The following is a 22,405-nucleotide window of genomic DNA, read 5'->3' on the forward strand; positions in this document are numbered from 1 at the left end:
AAAGAAAAAAAGAATAGGGTGGAACAAAATGTGATATTTATACCTGTAATTCTGTAAAGACTTCGAGTATTCAAAACCTCACATTTGATCACATTTCTTTTATATTTAAATATATTTTTTCAAATTATATCGTCACTTTAATTATGTGTGATCATAAACAATCTCATGGTTATTTAGAACTCACTTTGGTGGGTCAACACAAACCCACCTAATTTTGTTCTTTTAAGCGGATCTCAAATTGGGTTTGCGTTGAAAAAAAATTCAATCTGAATTTTATTTGGGTTAAAACCCCGCCGAATCAATATGCCAACTGTCAACGAACAAAGAGAATAGAAAAGTAGACAAACTTTTTCTTCCACTTCTGAAAATAAAATATCTCTCTCTCGTTTCGAATCTTCCAGAGCTCGCTTTCTGAAACTCGGATCTATAGCTCGAATCTGTAAGTTCTTACAATTCACACATCTAATATATATATATTTATATATATGTATATGTGACTGTCTAGTGTTCTGAATCTTCTGAAAGACGACATAACTCGAGAATTATATGAAAAAATTTCATCTTTTTTCACTTAGCAATTTTTTAATTTTCGCGAAAGTTAGTCTCTAGAATTTTTCTCGAGAATCTGAATTCGAATTTTCCTGGGAATTCGCGTGTATTCCATTCTTTGGACGAGGCTTTATCAGAAACGCAATTCCATATAATTGCGTCAGATTCCGTCGTTGAATCGAAGAATTTATCTTTAAGCTATTTGTTTTCCTACAGAAAATAGTAGTTATTTATGAAATTTTCTGATTTGTATGCGTATATGTATATGTATGTATGTATTTTTCCTTTTATCTAATTTTGAACTTTGTTTTTGATTTCCTTTTTCGTGCTTAAGGTATTGATTGGTTGGATAAATGGGGGTTTAAGTTGAAGGAAATTGAAGAGTTGATGAAATTGAAGGAACTTTTTAAGAGTTGTTATTGAAGGGATTTGAGGGGTTGTAGAGGATGGCGTGTAAGGGGTGTTTGGAGTGTCTACTGAAGCTTCTAAACTTCTTGTTAACTCTTGTGGGTTTGGCCATAGTGGGTTACGGAATCTACTTATTTGTGGAGTATAAAAGAGCATCTTCTGGCGGCAGCCCATCTCCTGCGCCCACAGGTGATGATGTGATCCAGCTCGGCCGGCCGATGCTTATGGCTTTGTCTCTGTCTAGCAGCATTTTCGATAACCTGCCGAAAGCTTGGTACTGTGGCCCAATTTACTTAAAATTTTGTTTTTCGTTTCCATCTTATTGCTAATTTAGGCTTATTCTTATTTATTGCTGGGAATGCTGTTTAAATCCCATTGTTGCATTTTTACTCAAAACTCTCATTTTCATTCAAAGTTTTTTAACTTTTTACATTAAAACACTATTGTGACTTCAAGGGTACTTGAATAAGGTAATCTTTTCTAAAAATTATGATGTCGAGCCCATTTTTTGTTAATTTCCCTTCATAGTTCAATTTGTGTTCTTTATGTTGCATTTTGGCTGCTAATAAAAGGCAGTTGAAGGGGAACTAACAAGAAGAACTTAGATAGAACTAAATATTTTGAACTCGGGTAATGTATTGTTGTGGGATTTAAGAAATTAAAAGCACCACTTGACATAGCATAACAGAAATATTTGACTTAGTAGAGGTGAGCTTTAAAGAGAAACTCAAACATCAGTAAACATGTGTTGTTTCTGTTGTTTTTATTATTTATTAAAAAAAATTGAAACAGCATTAGACATGAGATTTTATATACTCATCTATTTATTTATTTTTGTGTTTTGAAAGTGGTTGGATGAGAATGGGGGCATAATTTCTCTCTTCATATTTTCTTTTATGTTCATCCCTTGTAAGTATATGATGTAGGACAACACTAGGGAACTTAAAATGTGCGGCCTCCAGTTGATTTTGCCATGGTCAAAGGTTATGGAGGAAAATTTGTGGGATTAGGTTTTCAAGGGTAGAAAGAAGGTTGCAAGTTTCATAAATGGAAAAGGCTTGAAACTGCTTTGGTTTTCAATGTAATAAGTTATTGGATTTGTGGAAAATTTGTTGCTGAAAAATTTGGGCCGAAGTTAATTATTTGTTTTCAGGTGTTAATGTAAAGTTGAAAGGATAAAGAGAAAATGTTGAGGGTTGTTAGGTTAAGATTTAGGATGAAATAGTATGAGAATTAGGGGCTGATTGTGATCAAAGTGATTTATTAGACAATTAGTTAGGAGGAGGTGGAGCCTGTTCTATGACTCTCACTTATATTCTTTAAATTTCAACCACCTAAGGAAAGGTTGCATAACACATAAGAATTGCAAATTTTTTCCCAATTTCCAAAACTCAATTGTACTGAATTAAAAGATTATATAGATATTTGTGGGCTATTGGGGTTGTACTTTTTCCAGGACTATGACTCTAAAGTTGTTAAGTCAAAAACTTTGAATAGGTTGGGCATTCTAGACTCTAGAGGTACTAGATACCTCTTATGAAGACCCAGTAACATGGCTTGACTCAATATCTATTAGGATGGGTTTATGGTGGTTTAATCGGGGACGGGCAGGGACAAGTTGAGGGAGTAAAATGTAGAAACTTACATGGGTGCTGGGCGGGGGCTTAGAAAGGTACTCCTGCCCGCCCTGCCCGGTTTATTTAATAAAATTACTATAATATCCTTTTTATTAATTAGATTTCCTAAATTACCCTTCAGTAGTTACCCACCTAAACCCTAATTTCTATTTTACATTGTCTTATCATCCCATTACTCCACCTACCAGCAGTCATCCAGTTGTCGACTCCCCCCTTCTCTCTCTCTTTCTATATATATATATATATATATATATATATATATTGGCAAAAAATAAAATAAAATAAAAATATGTCTCTCCCTTTAGAATTTAAATGGGGCAGGGACGTGCGGGGGAATATAAATGGCAGTGAGAATGGGGTATGGGGGTCTTTCACTAAACGGTTTTGGGCAAGAAGGGGGTGCGCTCTGTTAAACAGGGATGGGGAAGAGCTCCCCCGCCTCATGCTATTCCTATGTCTACCACCACATTATCAGGGAAAATTAACTCCACATACTCAAAAGCCACCTCCAAGAACTTCAACCCGTGGGGCTCCTCTCAAGTGATATAATGTCTTTGTTTGTGTCCGCCTGTATTATGCAAAGAGGGTGATTTAGAAAAAAACACACTTACAAGTGCATGGTATTTGCTTTTTTCTTTGTTTGCTTCGCATAGATCTCCTCTTATTATACGGAATGAACCCACTATTTGTGTTTAAATATATGTGTGTATGTGTGTATGTGTGTGTGTGTGTGTAAATATATGTGTGTCTTTGTGTATATATAAATAATGAACATATGAGAATAATTGTAAGAGACAGTGAGCGAGAGCAACATTGTAGTGAGAGAGCACTTGTTTTGTTAGTGGGAGAGAACAACAAGAACCTAGGTGAAATAAGTGTGAGAGGAAAGATTTTTGTAAGATTGAGATAAGGGCAGTTTTGTCAAAAAGTCTTCCAAAGTGGTATTTTAGTCATTTCATGTTAGTACATAAGGACGATAAGGTCTTTTCAAACGTTTTAAGGATAAAATTGAATTTTAACATTTTACAGAACCTGACATCAGTAGATTCCGTCAATCACCATTACCGACTATAATGATGGGGGATGCTAGTGTACAAAACTATCAGTGACAGGGGAGGTGAGTGTTCTTTTTGAAAACACAGAGGAGGTGCCTATATTTAAAGGTTATTATTATTTTTTTTTCCTAATTGGTGCCCCCTCCCCCCCCCCCAACGAATGGAATTGTTTGCACCCAAGAGGAGTCGAACCTTAGACTTGATACTTCCTGAGGCACCAAGGCCAAGTGAGCCAACCCCTTGGGTTTATTTAAGGATTTCTATTGGGAAGATCAATGCAATTATCCATTTTTAAACAAAATTGGTGTATCAGCCTATCGTTCTCTATGAATGTCCTAGGAAATAATTTATTAAGATTCTTGTATTAAATTTTCTTTTATTATTATTTTTTTATAAAAGAACCAAGAAAATATGGATTCTAGTTAAATTTATTTAGACTTCTTATTTAATTAAAAGTTAAAACTAAGATATTCATTTTCTTATTCTAGTATTTGATACTAATAAGGGCAATTTAGGTAAGTCAAATCATTTTCTTGTAACTTTCATGCTATCTAGACCATGAAATGACAAATTTTCACCATTTTCTTGAGTATATATTTTTTTCCAAGCTAATCAAATGTTTGTCAGAAAAATTCTCTCTTTCATTTACTTCACTTTCTTTTACTTTCACTTTCTACTGTCTGTTTCCATCTAACCAAACAGACAGAGTGAATCATTGACCTTGATTTTGGTAATTTGAAAGTCAAATTGGCAATTCAATAATTTTCATTAAAAAAGCGGAGTGCATCACAAAATGATTCTTGGGGCATTGTAAAAATGCTTCTTGAGGGACGCCAAACATTCTCAAAAACTGATATAACTAAATAATGTTTTTCATATGCCAAAATCATCATGCCAAACTGGGCCACACCAGACCAAGCAAATGTCACTTTCTGGGTGAGTTGCACTGGAACTATAGGTTTATTTCTTTATGTCTTTCTGTTTTGTTATGTTTATCTTTTCCTTTTTGGGGTGTGTAGAGGGTTGTAATCATTAGGTGACCAGAGTAACTGCGTTACAGTGTCACCAGTCATGATTCTAGTAGCTAGTCCATCTGGATTTGATCAGTATAGTTGAGATTGAAGCTCAGTATAAGTTCAGCGGTTCAGTCTAGATGAGTTCAATCAGTCCAATCTCAGCTTGAATTGGACTTTATAAAGTTGGTACACTAATACAGCTCCTATATTTTGACCTGTTAACTAGTGCAAAGGACTATTTGTTTTTGACTTTCTGAGAAAAAAAGGGACTATTCGTTTATCATTTCTTGTATTCTAAATCTCTTAGCAAATATCAATATTTTCTGTACATTTCCTCTACTTTATGTATATTTGTGTATTGATAGTTTGAAAGGGCTAGCCCGATGCATGAGGCTCCTGCCACTGCAGGGTCTGTGGAGAGGCTGTATTGATGGTTTGGAGTTATCTGAAATTTCTTTAAACTGTCTGATTTTTTACACTTGCTGATGTCATGGAACTTCTGTCTGTAATTTTCACATTGTTGGCTAATACTTTTGCTATGGCGATCATTTTTTTGCAGGTTCATATATTTATTTATTGGTATTGGTGTGGTTCTCTTCATCATATCTTGTTTTGGTTGTATTGGAGCAGCAACAAGGAACGGATGCTGCCTGACTTGTGTATCCTACATACTCATGTGTATAATAATGCAAATTAGTTTAAGTGGAGGACAATTATGGCATAAATCCTGTGTGCTGGGACTCCTATGCCATGCCATTCCATTTTGTCTGAAAATGATAATGTTATACTGATTATGAGATGCTATCATATTTCACATTTTTCTTCTTTTCCAAATGATAGAATAATATCTAGGAACATTGATTCCATTCCCATGTTCCAAGTGAGCCTCTATCAGCTGAAGTTTCTCAGGTCCAGCTTTATACCATTGGACTAACAGGTTGCTTGTTATCATTGCACAATTTAATGAGCAACAGCAGGTGGTGATTGTTTAAATGTTGCTGGTGCCATGATATAATTGTCCTGAACAGAAATCAATTTTATATTCTTTATATCTCTTAAGCTTGGCTAGTTTATTATATTCCATTGATGAACTTCTTGGAGATGGAACCACGCAAGATTTTTGAATCTTGCATGAGTTGTGGGATCATTTTTCTCTTTCTTCTTCTATTTTATATTATCTTATTTTTATGTTTGTTTCCTTAAGCCAACACAGTATTCAGTATTGGTGATCTTGTTGATCTTGGTGGAACTGGGATGTGCTGCTTTTATATATTTTGACAAAAGTTGGAAAGAGGTGAGCGTTATTTAACTGGTGTTTTGAGTCCTAAAATGGTACATTCAGTTATCTAAATACTGGTGGTATATATACCTGTTTTAGGAAATTCCAACTGACAAAACTGGAGACTTTGATTCGATATATGAGTTTCTGGAAAAGCACTGGGAAATCGTCAAATGGGTTGCTCTTGGGGCTGTTATTTTGGAGGTATGCTCAACATAATGTCATCATTTGCCCCAATGTAGATTTAGGATCAATATGTTCTCTTTGAAATTGAGATGGCAGATGCCATGAAGTGAAAGCAACACCTCATTGGTAAATTTTTGGACAGTCATGTTACTTTCGACATCTTTGATTGCTTGCTATATGAAAAATCATGTCTTAGTCCTGCAATAGTGTTCGCTTTTGTATAGGCACCAATTACTAAAGGGAAATTATGATGGCTATTATTTGATTTGACTGTGATGAGCTGACAATAGTAGAAAAGATTACAGTGTGCTTGGCTTGAGAGAAGAGAAGAGAAGAGGAGAGAATTTTAGAATTCTTCACCCTCTCTTCTCAACCAAACAAATAAAAATAATTTTTTATTTCCGTTGCTCTTTCCTTCTTAAACTTTTCTTTCATTTTCCTTCTCTTTTCGTGTTCTACCAAACACAAGAAGGTACATTTATAAAATCTCTCTTAAAATTTATCTTTCCTTCTCTTCTTTTATTTCCTTCTCCTTTTCTATTTTCTGCACACTCTCTCTTTTTAACCAAACAACATAATAACATAATAATCATAATAATAATAATTTATTCTTCCCTTCTTTTCTATTCTTTTATTTCTCCTTCTCTTCCCTTCCTTTATCTCCCCTTGCCACCATTCCTAACACTGCATTATGGTACTCAATTGCTACTCTTTATATTCTGCAAAATGGAACGGAAGTATTTTTAAATTTTTTCTAAATGGTGGGCATCTTGCAATTTGAAAACTCGGGCTTAGTTGTCGCAGAGAATGGTGTCTTGAGAAAATAAAGAATAGTATTGAGCCTAAAGGAATCCTTCAAGAAAGCACAACCATAATTTTTTTCTCTTCTTTTCTCTCTTTTATTTATTAATTTTTTGTTGTTGGTAGAAAATTGTGAATTGGAACTTTTTGATTGAGACTGACTACGTTAACCATTTGTCACAAACATTCTCATTGTGAGATATGTACCAAGGGAGTCTAGTGGCCAAGTCTCAGAGAAGAATCATTGATTATGATGGGCTATGAACATTGCTTAACTTGAATGGTAGAACCAGTGGTTTGTTAACTTGAATGTTATTGTTGTCGTGATAGATTGGGGTTTCTGGGTTTTGTTTTCATTGCCTGTTCGTTGGCTTACTATTTGCAATGTTTTTGCAGTTTTTTAGTTAAGATGTATATCTATAGGACAAGACTTGCCTACTCACTGGTGAGTAGGTCATCCATACTGACCGTTGATGTAGTCTAATCACAAATGCACACAAATAATCTGTAATTACAAAATCAGGAAAATGATAAATAAGGAAATCAAAGAGGGTGATTGAATTTATTCCAAAAAAAATTATTGTCCTTATTTATCACTTTCCTAATTTTGTAATTACGGACTATTTGTGCATATGTGATTGGACCACATCAGCAGTCAGTGGAAATGACCTACTTACCGGTGAGTGGGCAAGTCTTGTCCTTATTTATATATTTGATTTTAGTCTTTCCATATCATATTCATCTTTCTACTTGGCTAAAATTGTGAGAGAACAGTCAGAATGAAAGCATCTGCTATGGTGGCTGTTAATTTTGATGCGGTTGTATTTCCATATGAAGTTGCAATGCTAAGGGTTCCACTAACAAATCTCCAATGAGTTAATTGGGTGATTTGGACTAGTTGGCAATCCTACCTAAATGATATAAAACATTTTTTTTTTTTTCTGATGCTTCTGTATGGTAAAACAGTGTGATGAACCTATCAACTGGGTTGAATATTGCTTGTGTACTCTGATTAAATGGGGTTTGCGGTAAAACAGTGCATTCTGATTTTTGATACTATTGAATTACTGTGTGACATTGCAATGCTTAAAGTTGCACTGTTCGTCATGGTTTAATTCTTTTTACATTGCAGAATAATTTCTCAAGCATTATAGTTTAGCACATATATTGAGCTGGTAAATGGGGTTTTAGGGGTTATCTCCAATGAGGTAACTGGGTGATTGGGACTTGGTGGCAATCCTAGCTAGATGATCTTCTGCAATTTAATTTAATTTTATTTGTTTATTTTTTTAATTCCTGATGCTGCTGTACAGTGAAACAGTGCGATAAATCTATCAACCGGGTTGAATCTGGCTTGTGCATTTCGGGTAGATTGTTTCAAGTGGATGGCTTGGATATATGATCATATGTGCTTTCGATACCTTGTAATTCCTTAGGAAGTTTTATTTTAGGGAGTCTTTATCATGAAAGGAACCTATGTTATTTATTTATTTTTTTTCTTTTCTGCCTTGGCATTGGCATTTTGTACCCATGTCCATTTCCATACTTGAATGGCTTTCTTCTGAGTTTTTTTAATTTAATTTAATTTAATTTTTTTATGTTTTGCAGTCATCTTTCTTTTCTCCTTTGAGTAGTGTTAGACAACAACTTATGTTGGACATCGTCATTTTTTCTCTCCTGTTTCCTAGACTTTACTTTTGAACCGCAAAACTAGTTTTCAATTATTTTAATTATTTAGTTTAAAAGAAGAAGTTTTGGGTTTTGGCTTTTTCAAACCGAGAGCCAAGAGCTATATTTATATACATGAATATGGTACAAAGAAAGGAAACCAAATCAAAGAAAAACAGAAAAATATGCCAAAATCTACGCGATCCCATGATTATGGGGATCTTATCCACGGGATCCCATGATTACGTGGATCTTATCTATGGGATCCCATGATTATAAAGATCTTACATAAAACACCTGATAAAAGGGTAAAAACAGTTAATAAAAAAAAATAAAATCATAATAAAGATATTTCAACACTTCCCCTCAAGCTAGAGTGAAGATATTAATGAAGCCCAACTTGATAATCGAGGAATGAAGCAAAGATGGACCAATAAATTTGGTGGGCACATCGGCCGACTGATTAGAGGACTGGACAAAGCACGACTTGATAATTCCCGAACGAACCTTCTGTCTGATAAAATTAATGTCCACCTCTATATGTTTAGCCCTCTCATGAAGGACTGAATATGAAGCAAGCATAATGACTGACTTATTATCACAAAACAAGTCCGAGGACTATTTTTCACCTAGCCATAGCACCTCCAAGAAAGATTGAAGCCAGATAATCTCACAAGTACCCTGAGCTATGGCACGATACTTAGCCTCTGTTGAAGATCTCGAAACTATAGGTTGTTTCTTACTTTTCCAGGATATAAGATGGTCTCCATAGAAAGTACATAAGCCAGATGTGGAACGTCTGTCAGTGTTGGACCCAACATAGTCTGCATTACTGAAACATGATAGCCCAACCTGCTTGCTAGAAGAATAGAATAATCAAAGTCCAGGACTGGACTTAAGATATCGAAGAATATGATATACCGCATCCATATGAGCTGTACTTGGAGCATGCATAAACTGGCTCACAACACTAACCGCAAAAGCCAAATTAGGACGGATGTTGGTAAGATAAATCAATCTTCCTACCAAGCGTTGATACTGCGAGGGATCAGAAAGGAGATCTCTAGACTCATCAGAGATCTTCAGATTAGGATCCATAGGAGTGGAAACAGGTTTACACCCAAGCATACCCGTGTCTCGAAGAAGATCCAAGACATACTTCCTTTGTGATAAAGGGATACTCTGCTTAGATCTAGCAACCTCAATTCTCAAGAAATATCTGAGCTGCCTAAGGTCTTTCACATCAAAAGTTTTAGCCAATTGAAGCTTTACTTGAGCAATTCCAGGGATGTCATTGCCAGTAATGATGATATCATCAACATAGACAAGAAGAATGATACATCGACCAGTGGAGGAATGGTGGATAAAACATGTATGGTCAGAATGGTATCTAACAAACTCCATGGATAGAATTACATCACTGAAGCGGTTGAATCAAGCTCTAGGAGATTGTTTTAATCCATACAAAGACTTTCACAATCAACAGACCTTTCCAGCATACTCCCCCTCAGCCCGAAAACTAGGTGGAGGATCCATGTAAATAATCTCAAGAAGATCACTGTTAAGGAAAGCATTCTTCACATCAAGCTAATGAATAGGCCAATTGTAAGAGACAGTCAGGGAGACAAGCAAACGAACTGAGCTCAATTTAGCCACAGGAGTGAATGTGTCATTAAAGTCTTTACCAGGAATCTGAGTAAACCCTTTGGCCACCAAACGGGCCTTATACCGATCAATAGAGCCATCAACTAGATATTTAACACTGAATACCCATTTGCAACCAACAGTCTTTTCACCAGGAGGGAGAGATACAAGCTCCCATGTTTCATTATGCTGCAAAACATCCATTTCTACCTTCACAGCAGATATCCAATTGGGATTCCGGAAAGCCTCAGACACATTCTGGGAATGGAAATGGAATAAAGTCCTAGAAAGGCTCGGTAAGATCCTGAAAGACTATCATAAGAGAGATACTGCAAAATAAGATGATCAGTACTGCAAGTGATTCCAAATCGAGGAGGGGATTTGTGGTCCCGAGTGGGATACTAAGACTCAGGAACATGGTCAGGACAATGTAAAGGAGAGGGATGTACCTGAACCTGAATCTGAGGAGGATTAAGGCAGTGGAGGTGAAGCACGAGGGCGGTGAGAATAGACGTGCAAAGGGAGTGAGGAAACCACAAGAGAATACTCTTCTTGAAAAATAGGAAGAGGACAAGTAAGAGGAGAAGCCTCTTGATTGAGAGTAGAAGTTTTCTGCAAGATAGTGTTGGAACCATAAAAAGGGGTATGCTCATGAAAGGTGATATCAAGAGAGTGATACATGTGTTTGTGTACTGGATCATAGCACCGATATCCTTTTGACATGGAAGAGTATCCTAAAAAGATACATTTAGTGGCATTGTCATCAAGTTTAGTACGAGAAGGGCTACGATTTTGAACAAAACATGTGCATCCAAACACCTGAGGCATGATGGAAAAAAGAGTAATATCAGGCTGAAGCACTTGTAAGGGGCCTTACCATTTAAGACTCTACTAGGGGTACGATTAATGAGAAAATTAGTTGTAAGAACTGCCATGTGTTAGTATGACGTTGGCACATTCATACCACTTAAAAGATATCGAACAACTAACATTAATTGGCGGTTTTTACACTCTGCCACACCATTCTGTTCAGGGGTATATGGGCAAGTAAGCTGATGAAGAATACCCTGTTGGTTAAGTTGAGACCAAAACTCATTGGAAACATATTCATGACCATTGTCAGACCAAATATTCCTAACAACAGTTTTATATTGAGTTTATATCATTTGGAGGAATTGAATGAACGAGGGAAAAATTTCAGATTTCTTTTTAAGCAAATATACCCATGTGCAGCGGGAATAATCATCAATGAATGTGACATAATAACGATGCCCCTGAAAAAGCAGTAACAAAAGAAGGACCCCACACATTAGAATGTACGAGATCAAACATACTAGGTGCACGATGCATATGAGAAATATAACTGGTTCTAGTATGTTTAGAAAGCTCACAAATCTCACATTGAAACTTATTATCCTTACAAGCCGTTATTAATGAAAGGAAAAGCAGACATGAATACTGAAAGTTTACATGCCCAAGACGAGCATTCCATAAACCTTAAGTCTGAAAAGAAAAATGAAGAACTGAGGCTTGAAGGCTTGAAGCAAGTGGAGGCATAGTTGTTAAAGGCTCAAGGCGCACTAAAGCGCTAAGGCCTCCTGGAGTGTAAGGCGAGGCGCGTGCCCGACTGAAGTGAGGTGCAAGTTGAGAAAAAAAATAAAAAAATGGCACAAGAGAAAATAACAAGCATTTTAATAGTTAACATAACAGTCATTTTCATTTTTCATAGTAAAAAAAAAAAAAGAAAAGAAAAGAAAAGAAAGAAAGAGAGAGAAAAATAACATGCATTGTACTAATTAGTATGGAATAATTATTAAAGTAGTAAGCAATAAAGCACAAAGCAGGGAAAAAAAAAAGAAAAGAATAAGAAGCAATAGAGAGAGAGAAGTGAGAACAGGAGGAGGAAAAAGACAGAAGAAATGGAGAGAGAAGAAAAGAAGCAGCAGTAGAAGAAGAACAAAGCAAAAAAGTGGTAGGGTCTACCACTTAACATATTCAGCAGAAGAGAAAAGAAGAAGCAGCGTGTTTGAGCCCATTCTTTTGTCTTTATATAACTTATAATAAGTGGTAGGGTCCACCGCTTGACATATGCAGCAGAGAAGAATAAAGAAGCAGCAGCATTGAAAAAAAGAAAAACAAAAAAGAAGCAGCAGCAGAGCCCTTGTTTGCTTTACCTTTTTGGCTTTATATAACTTATAATAAGTGGTAGGGTCCACCACTTAACATATGCATACCAATTATATGAAAAGTCAAACCAACAATGAAAAGTCACAACTCTTTAAATAACATAAAAACAAAGCCCTTCAAACAGGCGCGCCCCACATGCGCCTTGGGCCTATCGCCTTTAGCAAATAGGCGCGCGCCTATGCAAAGAGCCTCGCCTGGGTGCATGTAAGGCGCCAAGGCTGCGCCTTGATGCACCCGGCGCCCGAGGCGCGCTCCCGGAATGCCTTTGACAACTATGAGTGGAGGAGGTGTCGGTGGAGGATCCCTAAAGTAGTAGAGGCCATTGTGCTCATATCCCCTGCCAAAAATCCTCTTCGAACACAGGTCCTTTAAAACACAGTAATGAGGAAAGAAAATAACTACACAGTTTAGTGATTTGGCAAGTTTGCTAACAGATAGAATATTAAGAACAGATGGCAAAATAATATCAGGGGCTAGATGAACATCTCATTTACTACGAATAATGGTGGTTGACCCATCAACTAGACTAGCAACCTGATTAACAGGGGTAATGGGAGTAGATAATAATGACAACTCACCGGTCATGTGATCATTGGCTTCGGAATCCAGAACCCAAGTAGGTTTTCCCGCTTTAACATGAAAAGCAAAAGGAGTACCTGTAGCTATAGTAGCCGTGGGAGTAGAAGAGCCGGCCCTGGTAGATAAAGCTCCGAACTGTTCCTGAAGTTGACCAGTCTGGGACTACAATTGATTGAAGTCCTGAAAAGATGGTCTGGGAGGAGTTGAAGCAGGATGTACAATAATCTATGGAGTAGTATACCCACCAATAGTATCAGCTACTGCGGCAGTGCGGCCACAGCCCGAAGATAAAGTGTCCTTTTGGCTACTAGAATCACTCGTAGTACCAAAAGAAGCTTGTTCAGACGTCAAAGAGGGAGGAAAGAGAAAACAAGGCCAAAAAAATCGGCGCCTTCCTCCAAATATGTTGCCAAACAAACACCAGTAGCCCATAAAGGGAAAAGAAAAAAAAAACCAAAAGTACCCTTAAGTAATAAACAACCTAAGGAAATTCTCCTAAAAAAGGAGTAAAAAACAGAGGGTTACCCTAGGGGTCTAGCGTAAGGGCTGGAAGGAGATGGAGGTACGCCGGAGGTGAGGGAAAATGGAGAGAGGGAGAGAGAAGGTGGCCACTTTGGGGAGGAAGGTGGCGAAGGTTTTTGTTTCGCTTTGGTACGAAAAAGAAGAAGTTTTGGGTTTTGGCTTTCTCAAACCGATAGCCAAAAGCTATATTTATATACAGGAATAGGGTACAAAGAAAGAAAGCCAAATCAAAGAAAAACAGAAAATATGCCAAAATCTACGTGATCCCATGATTATGGGGATCTTATCTACGCCCATGATTACGGGGATCTTGTCTATTTGATCACATGATTATGGGGATCTTATAAAACACCTAATAAAAGGCTAAAAACAGCTAATAATAATAATAATAATAATAATAAAGATAATTTCAACAAGTTTTTAAAGTTACTGAACTGACTCTTCCCAATTTATTTTGTGACCGGCTAGCTTATTCCTTATGGAAAGTAGTGATTGTTTTAGTGGTGATGTGGGGTTCCTGAGTTGTTTGTGAGTAGCTCCAGCCATCTTATGATTTCATATTGACATATTTTCGCGCTATCATTGTATGAATGTTATTTGCAAAGTTATTTATTTCCTATAAACTTAAATCTTATCTGACCATTCATGATATACTTGGTTGTTTGAACCAGAAAATATGGCATTTTGTTGCTGGATGGTATAAAATGCATTTTGTTCTCCATATGCCACTAGCACCGCAAGGTTGGAGCGCGCGCGCACACACACACACACACACACACACTTGTAACAACAGAAGAAGTCATCTTTCTAAAGCTGAGAACGAAAAGGCTTTATTTTAATGCATTGGGACAAAAACACGTCTCCTTGAGTAGACTTGTCACTGAAAGGTGTCGTCTGTTTATGTCTGTTTTCGACATGGCTCTTTCTCGAAGTAGCCATATACCCTTCTAAGCTCAAAAACAACATGAATTGTGACATGGGTTTTGAGGTCTGCAGTGGCGTCAGAACAAAACATGCTACAAGGGAGGAGTTCTTTTTTTTTTTTTTTTCCTTTCCTCTTTTATCCCTCTTTTTTTGAATGTGGGCAGGGGAGGGAGATGGTGTTAGTGAAGTTAAATTCACAGACAAATGGTCATCAATAAAATATCTAAAAAGAGCAATCCTCCCTCTTTCCTGAAATAAATAAATGAAGAAAAGTAAAATCTTTATTTGCTGAAGTCCTAAGATGATCTTATTTATTGGCTAGTGTTAACAAACTAGAACAACTTATTTAAATGCTATAGAAAATAGATCCAATTTTAAACACTATGGACTGCTTCACTTTCTTGTGATGTCCTATTGCCTCGAATTTTATTGACTGCATGTGGAATTGCAGGCTCTGGTGTTCTTGTTAGCTTTTGTGGTAAGGGCTGCAAACAGACCAGCAGATTATGACAGTGATGATGAGTATATAAATGTACAGAGGCAACAAATCAGACAACCATTGATCAACAGGCCACCAGTTCCAGCAACGGGGGTCCCTGTTGCTGGTACCCTTGATCAGCGTTCAAACAGAAATGACACTTGGAGCAATCGTCTGAGGGAAAAGGTGTGATTTCTTTTGGTAGAATGTTCTTTATGTTCAAAAATATTTTGGCTTCTCCATATGCATAGCTACATGATCTGCACAATGAATTCCTTATGATGTGCTTTAAGTAATACCAATCTTTTCAGTAAGAGGATTTCACCTGATTATGTCATGCTTGCGTTGTTAATTCCTGATCCATTTATGAATAGATCAATTAATTTGTACCATTCCTGATTTTTATATGATTTTTTTGAATTTATTTTTTTATTCCAAGGAAGTTTAAAAATAACTTTCATGCTTCACTTTTGATTTTGCTATATTGATTTCTGACTTTTTGCAACTTAACCCAATTTATCTGCCAGTTCTCAGTTTTTCGCCGTACTAACTAGATTCTGAATGTGTCCATATGATAATAAACTGCACATGCAGTATTCTTTTTGCTGAATATTTTAAAATGCGATTTGATAATTTACAGGATTCGGAATGTAATGAAATGCAATTGTTGATTGGTGCGATGATCTTGATAACTGTGTATCGACTTTTTATTTCCTGTTCTTGCCAGTGGGAGGGGTGTGTGTAATTTTTAATTCATTTGTTCTTCTGAGTAAAGTTCTTATGTGCAAGTCTCTCAGGAAGTTGAAACTCCAAGTTGTCTGCCAGAAAGCACAAATCTAAATCACTCAATTAATAGTTAAAGAATTATGTAGCCTGTTCAGGGATGAAAATGGGCTTTTGTTTTTTTCCCCTGGGGCTTTGATGATCTAAAACCGGAAAAAGATAATTGATTACCAATATGAGAGTTTTTTCTTTCTCTCTCCCCCCACCCAAACCCCAAAGCCAATAAAATGTTTTATTAATATAAATCAGAAATTCAAACAATCAGTCTCCTACAGCTTTTCTCACCCCTAAAGGAAGAGAATCTAAGTTATTACAACTGCAACCATTCCCTAATGCCTTCCTTGCCAAGTGAGCTGCCATATTAGCATTCTGTCTGATATGCTCTACCTTCAACTCCTCAAAAAGAGCTAACATCTTGGTAATGTCTTGAATAATATTGAGATGGATGATATTACATGAGCATGCCTGTTATAGCACCAATCACCAACTTAGCATTTTTCCCAAAGGTGACTTTCTGCAAGATCAATTGAATCGCACACTGAACAGCCGATCGAAGGATTAGTGCTTCAGCTCACATCTTCAATATTTTGCAAATATTTCATTGCAGCATGAAGAGCACCACCAGAAGAGCATCTCACAATAAATCTTCCCCTCGCTTTATCCGCTTTCTTGTTAAAGGATGCATGATGCATCCACTTTTACCTTGCACCATCCATTATCTGGGGGTTTCTCCTGCATTACCACAGATTCTCTGTTATCATCGCTTAACATCGCTCCTACTGCTAAATTCCAGTTCTGTTTCCTTCAAGACATTCCAATATTCATGAAATTGCTTTCTTTGTTAATCTCTTGAGTTCCCAACATTCTCCATAAAACCGTGTCATTGGGTGTTTTGGCAAACTATTAGTTTTTATATTTTTCTCAAACACTTGGTGTGTAAGTGAATATAGCAAAAAAAACTACACTAGTGGGCAAAAAGCAAAACTCAAAGATAAAGAAATAGGGTTAGGGAAATGGAAACACAAGGACACCAAATCTTTACGTGGTTCAGCTCCCCCACCTACGTCCACACCCCTAGAGCACTTCTTGAGGATTCCCAAAATGCACTATCTCACTCTCCTTCACAGGTTAAGAGAAAAGCTGTACAAAGCTCCTCGAGCTTGTCTCTCTTTGCTAAGTGAGCACCTCACTTGCTTTGAGGGACTAGCCCTTTATAACAATGACAAGAATGATAAGAGTTTGAGCACAACAGTAGATGTCCCTCAATGGACTAATATACAACTCACAGCTCACTACAATAATCCCTCAATGGATAGATATACAAATCAAAGTTCTCTCTCCAGAGTAATAGACGAAGCAAGTAATGAAAGCTCAGTTCTAGATGAAAATAGCAAATATCTCTAAGATTTTCAAGTATGATGTAAGATTTTGCACCCCAAAATGAGTATGCGTATAAGTTGCTCAAAAGGGTATGGGACCTCTTATTTATAGCCTCATTGGGAAATGTGTCCGTTGGAGTACTTTTAAGAAGTTGTTTTGAAACAGGTTTATAAAAACGTGTATAGGATTCCATGTAGACATCTAGTCCTTTTGTTATCACTTTCAGCACTTGTCTGTTCCGTATTCATGTAGACGTTTAGAATACAAAATGTAGACATCTAGTTGCAGATTAATCTTTTGATATAGATGTTTAGATAATCTCTTGTAGACGTCTAGTTCTTAAGCCATGAGAAATCTGCCCTTGCATTCCTTTTATTGGACATGAAGAGATAGATGGTTATCAGTAACCATGTTGACGTCTACTTGGCAATTTCCCTAAACTTCTGCACTTGCAGTCCCTTGCCAAGTCTTTAAGAGGTAGACATCTATAGTAGATCACGTGGACTTCTTATAAGGCCATTGCTGAAACTCAACACTTGCAGTGCTTTGGCCAAGTCATCAAGGTGTAGATGTCTACTGAAATTAATCTAGATGTCTATTTACTTTAAGTGGTCAAATGACTCTTTTGCTCATTTATCACAGGGACCTTAAAGTAATTATATCCAAAATTTAGGGCTCTAGGTCCTTAATTCATTTAGATCCTAGAGTTGAGCTTTCAAATCAAATGCATCAAGAATTACTGTACAAGGATTCTAGCTCTCACCAAGCCATATAATCCCATGGTCTTGAACTTGATCTTCCAACATTCGAGTTCCATTGGCCATGAGCTTAGATCCAAGAGAGCTTGTGTATTTGTCCATGGATCTTTAGATACTTGAGTTTATAGAATACCCTGAAATTGATCACGCTTAAGTAGAATATCAAATTCCCACATTAATAGGTTGTTATTATCAAAATTACCAATTTGCCCTTGGTATGAAACTCCAAGGATTTTTCCAGAACATGTCCATCCGTCTTGAAGGGCTTTCTTCTCTTAAGACCCCTAAAGAAGGAGTTTGCTTCTGTAAACTCAACTTAGCTGCATAGTCTGCTGTTTTGACATCCTTTGAAAAGCCCCATATTAATTTATCTTCTTCCTGATGCACACTGGGGTATTTATTTGCATATCTACTATTAAAATCTCTTCAAATTAAGTCCGCCTTCCACTGGTGGTTCTCATTATCTATAAGATCTGCTACTTTTTCTGTAGGAGTCTCATTAGAGGGTCTTGATATAAACTTGGTTATTCCAATACCAGGCTGTTTCCAGCAGTTGACTTTCTTACCATATTCAAATCTCCATTTTAAGCCTGTTTTGAGTGTTCTCTTAGTTGATATGATGTTTTGCTAAACCCACGAAGCATTAGATTTATGTTCATCATCTAGGAAAATGGTATTGTGGAAATATTTTGCTTTAAAGACATTGTAAAACAAACTCTTATCACGGTCATCACCCATAAACAGCCCCCTACCTTCTTTAGCAAGCAGTCCGAAATTGGGAATTTCTAAATCTCTATACCCCAGCCCACCTTCATTCTTTGGGCAGCATACTTTATCCCATCTTATCCAGTGAATCTTCTTTCACCATCTTGTGTATTCCGCCAGAAATCCCTCATTGTTCTTGTCAATGCTCTGAATGCGGTCTCTGGTATTTTGAAACAAGATATTGTATAATTTGGTATTACTGAGATAATGATCTCAGAAGCACATCTTTGCCAGCCGTTAGTACCTAAAGTTAAAATTCCATTTTCTGTTAAGCAGTATAGACCAAGATAAGAGATTCCCTTACAATCTAGCTCTCATTTCGTTTTGCAAGAAAGCCAAGACTTACTTCTTTGATCTCCCTCGTTATGTATCCCTGATATAGAGCATAATCTTTCTCTTTCTTAAAATTCTGTATTTACTTCTTAAGAAGATCGCAGAATTATCAAAATTCACTTCTTGCCCACAGATGCCACTTCATACCATTGTAACAAGCCTTTTAATATATGCACCTCATTACTAGTTTGCCTTGCATAACAGTAGTCATCCACAAAAAGGTGTGTAATCTCTGGAGCTCTTCTGCATATTTTAACACGCGAAATCTAACCTGTAGCACTTGCATTTACCATTGCCCTTGATAAGCCTTTTGCACATGTTAAGAAAAGATTATGAGATAATGGATTTTGTCACTATCAGAAAGGAGTAAAAAGAAGTGTTAAAAAATTGGGCTTATTTCAGCAGCTTATTGCGGTGGTCTTTTTTTATTGGGTTACCCAAGAAATTTTCATCACTCCTATGTAATAAAGCTCTGTAATACCAACATTGCGTCCAAATGATGTTTCCAAATTTTCATCTCAGGCTTTGAAATTAGTCAGATTATGAATAATTATTATGTAGATTTATGAAAGAGTCAGATTATGAATAATTATTATGTAGATTTATGAAAGAGGAGAGAGAGAGAGAGAACCACCGGAAGTCCGTTCTTATCATTCAGCATGTTGTAGTAGTCTACCCGACAAGGAGTCCCATGGGTTCATCAAATCCCGTGATCTTGGACGGTATTATCAAATGTCGTAGGTTGATTGAGTCCAGAGGTATTTAAAATCCCAGAAATGGGCCTAAATAAGATTTCAAAATCTTCAGATCTTTGGAATATATCCCTGAAATCTCATTTAAAAGACATGATTCAAAAAGAAATAAGAATTTGATTCTTGATTGTCGTGTCTATAGATTTCCCATTCATCTCAGAAATCTTTTGCTTTACCCATATTCTTGATGCAGATTTCTTGAGTAGGACTTGATTTGTCTGGTGGTGCCCTGCTTGTTTATGCACAATTAAGTTGCCACATACTACCTTCCATAGTAGCATGTCCATTGGATGCCATATAATTTCATGTATGTTTGTGTGTGTATATATATACTTCATCTTCTGCATAGCTTTTCTTCGTTTGCATGCTCTCTCTCTCTCTCTCTCTCTCTGTCTGTCTCTCTCTGTGGATCAGTTTCTATATATTGATGGTCTTTTGTATCTCTCTGGAATATACCAGTATGGGCTTGGTACACACAATCCTTCCGAGGCAAACAGTTATCAGCAAGCAGCAGAACAGCCGGCAGAAGAAAGGAGTCGTTGCAGCATCATGTGATGATCATCCGAGTTATGCTCAAATTCGAAATTGGCTCAGTTCTGGAAACTGAATTTATTCTACTGGTGCTAGAAACATTGTATTACATTCTGTTTTTTTTTCATGGAGCTGACAATGAGTTACAGATTTTGTATGAAGCTGTGAGTTGCATTCAGCTGGTTTAATGGTAAAATTGAGACACACAGGCAAATGCATAGATTAAACTCCTCAAAAAATTGCAAAAATGATATTAAATCCTCTGATCGAAAAAAAAAAAAAGGAAAAAAAGGGGAAATTCAAAGATGCACTTTGAAAAATTCACATCCAGAACATAATTCAAATGCAAACAATGTCAAGGGTCATTGCAAATTGCTTCAAGGGCAAAAAATAAAGCATGTTCAAGGTCTGCATATATAAAGCTTGTGAATGCAGCTGATATAGCCTAACATGATCATTCCGAAAGTGCAAGGCCAATGCACGATGAATGATTCACAACCTATAGATTCAACAAAATCGAAACGAAAAGAACCCGAAACAAAAACAATATGCAAAATCACTAACAAGGAAAGCCATACTAAGCAATGTCATATAAGGTCTTCTAGTAACTCTATTCTTCTCTTATTCCTGCTGGTAAAAACCTCGTTACTCTATTCTTCTCTTATTCCTGCTGGTAAAAACCTCGACTTACGATAACAAATGGCACTCGAGAAATTGAAGAAGCACTTAAATAATTTCACATCCAAAGAAAAAACAAATGCAGACAATATTAAGGGTCATTGAAAACTGTTTCAAGGCAAAAGTTAAAGCATTGTTCAAGTTTAGTATCTTAGGTTTATTTCCTGATTCTTAAAAGGGCCAAATTTTATATTTAGGTCTCTCCCAAACAGATTTAACTGTAAATTAACCTCTTTAGTAAGCCTGATTAAGCTTTCCTGTTGATCAGTGTTAGGGAGCCAATTTTGAATTGACTTACATTCCCGATTGCGAATGACGTCTACTACCGCTCCTCAGTCATCCCCAAACACTGCCCAATAGGATCCATGGGAATCCAAAAAACATTTAATGAGATGGATAGCACCCATTCAGCCTAAAGAGTTTTCGTCCTGAATTCAAAGAAATGCCCAAAACAACTTTCGGAAGTCACTAAGCACACCCTACGGTATTTGGCATACAAAACGAGATGCGAAAGGGAAAATCTCAATAATTAAAAAAATCTCGGAAAATAAAAAATAAGAAAAATCAGAGACACTACGATCTACCCTCCTTAAAGAGATTTCATTCTCAAAATTTACCCTTCTTAAAGAAAGAAGCTTACAGTTACCGTCCTTCCTAAGAAACTCTTCACAAAATCGCAAGATCAAGAACTCACTAACCTTATTGCCTTAACACCGGACATAAACATGCAATCACGTACTACTGCCACTAAACACAATGCTCACCACCTTATATTTTTTAGATGCTTTGATCCATTACTTGTGCATGACAGTGCATTGTTGTGGTATTGATAACTTTATAGTGTTAGTATTCTGCACGCTTCTTGGTTTAATGCAATGACTTACATTGCTTACTAATAAAGATAACACATTGCTTCATATTTATGGTTTGTTTCTGTATATGAAAATATAAATTATGTGTATATTTATTCTACCATCAACCTAAAGAATACACACACACATATACACATACATACATACATACATACAGTGTAAGGTCCTTGTGACCCAATGTTATCTCCTTTACTTTTTAAGTTGTTTTTCAGTCATTGACTTCGGTATATTGTATATAATGAGTCTAATCCTTGAAATGTGGAAATTTGGAGATTGAAACTTGGTCGTCTTTTTCCTTTCCAACCTGCAAAGCATGTCAATGACGTTAGGGACCCATGCAAAGAAAAGTGAAATTTCACGGAAGAAAACAACCACCAACATCTGGAAATGGAAAACCATCCTGCGTCATTACATCTCAAGAGGCTTCTTATTTTTATATTCTATGGTTACAATTGTGAAATTCTAGTAGTCCATAAAAACTCTACCCAGAATAAAAACGGAGACACTTCTAAATAACTTTACGAAGGAGAATCCATAAGCAAAATAAGCATTACAAACATGAACATGAATCTTGCTTAATACATAGAAATTTGATTAATTTATTTAATTTGACGCTCTAA

At 36.5% G+C, this 22,405-nt stretch overlaps 1 protein-coding gene across 2 annotated transcripts; it reads left to right on the forward strand.

The window, feature by feature from the left end:
- The first annotated feature begins 214 nt into the window (after window positions 1-214).
- LOC132303483 (tobamovirus multiplication protein 2A-like) lies at window positions 215-20,449 on the forward strand. 2 transcript variants are annotated; one of them, XM_059800756.1, is made up of 7 exons: window positions 215-439; window positions 884-1,231; window positions 5,225-5,324; window positions 5,879-5,959; window positions 6,044-6,148; window positions 14,907-15,119; window positions 20,164-20,449. In XM_059800756.1, the coding sequence occupies exons 2-7, from the start codon at window positions 996-998 to the stop codon at window positions 20,257-20,259; spliced, it is 831 nt and encodes a 276-aa protein (XP_059656739.1). In that variant the 5' UTR covers window positions 215-439; window positions 884-995; the 3' UTR covers window positions 20,260-20,449. The 2 variants fall into 2 exon arrangements, with proteins under 2 accessions (XP_059656739.1, XP_059656740.1); XM_059800757.1 differs by having other exon boundaries at window positions 916-1,231.
- Window positions 20,450-22,405: the final 1,956 nt, after the last annotated feature.

Source organism: Cornus florida, unplaced genomic scaffold (genome assembly GCF_030987335.1).
Source record: "Cornus florida cultivar Cherokee Brave unplaced genomic scaffold, ASM3098733v1 CherokeeBrave_3.0.0_Hap2_Chr04, whole genome shotgun sequence".
NCBI lineage: Eukaryota > Viridiplantae > Streptophyta > Magnoliopsida > Cornales > Cornaceae > Cornus > Cornus florida.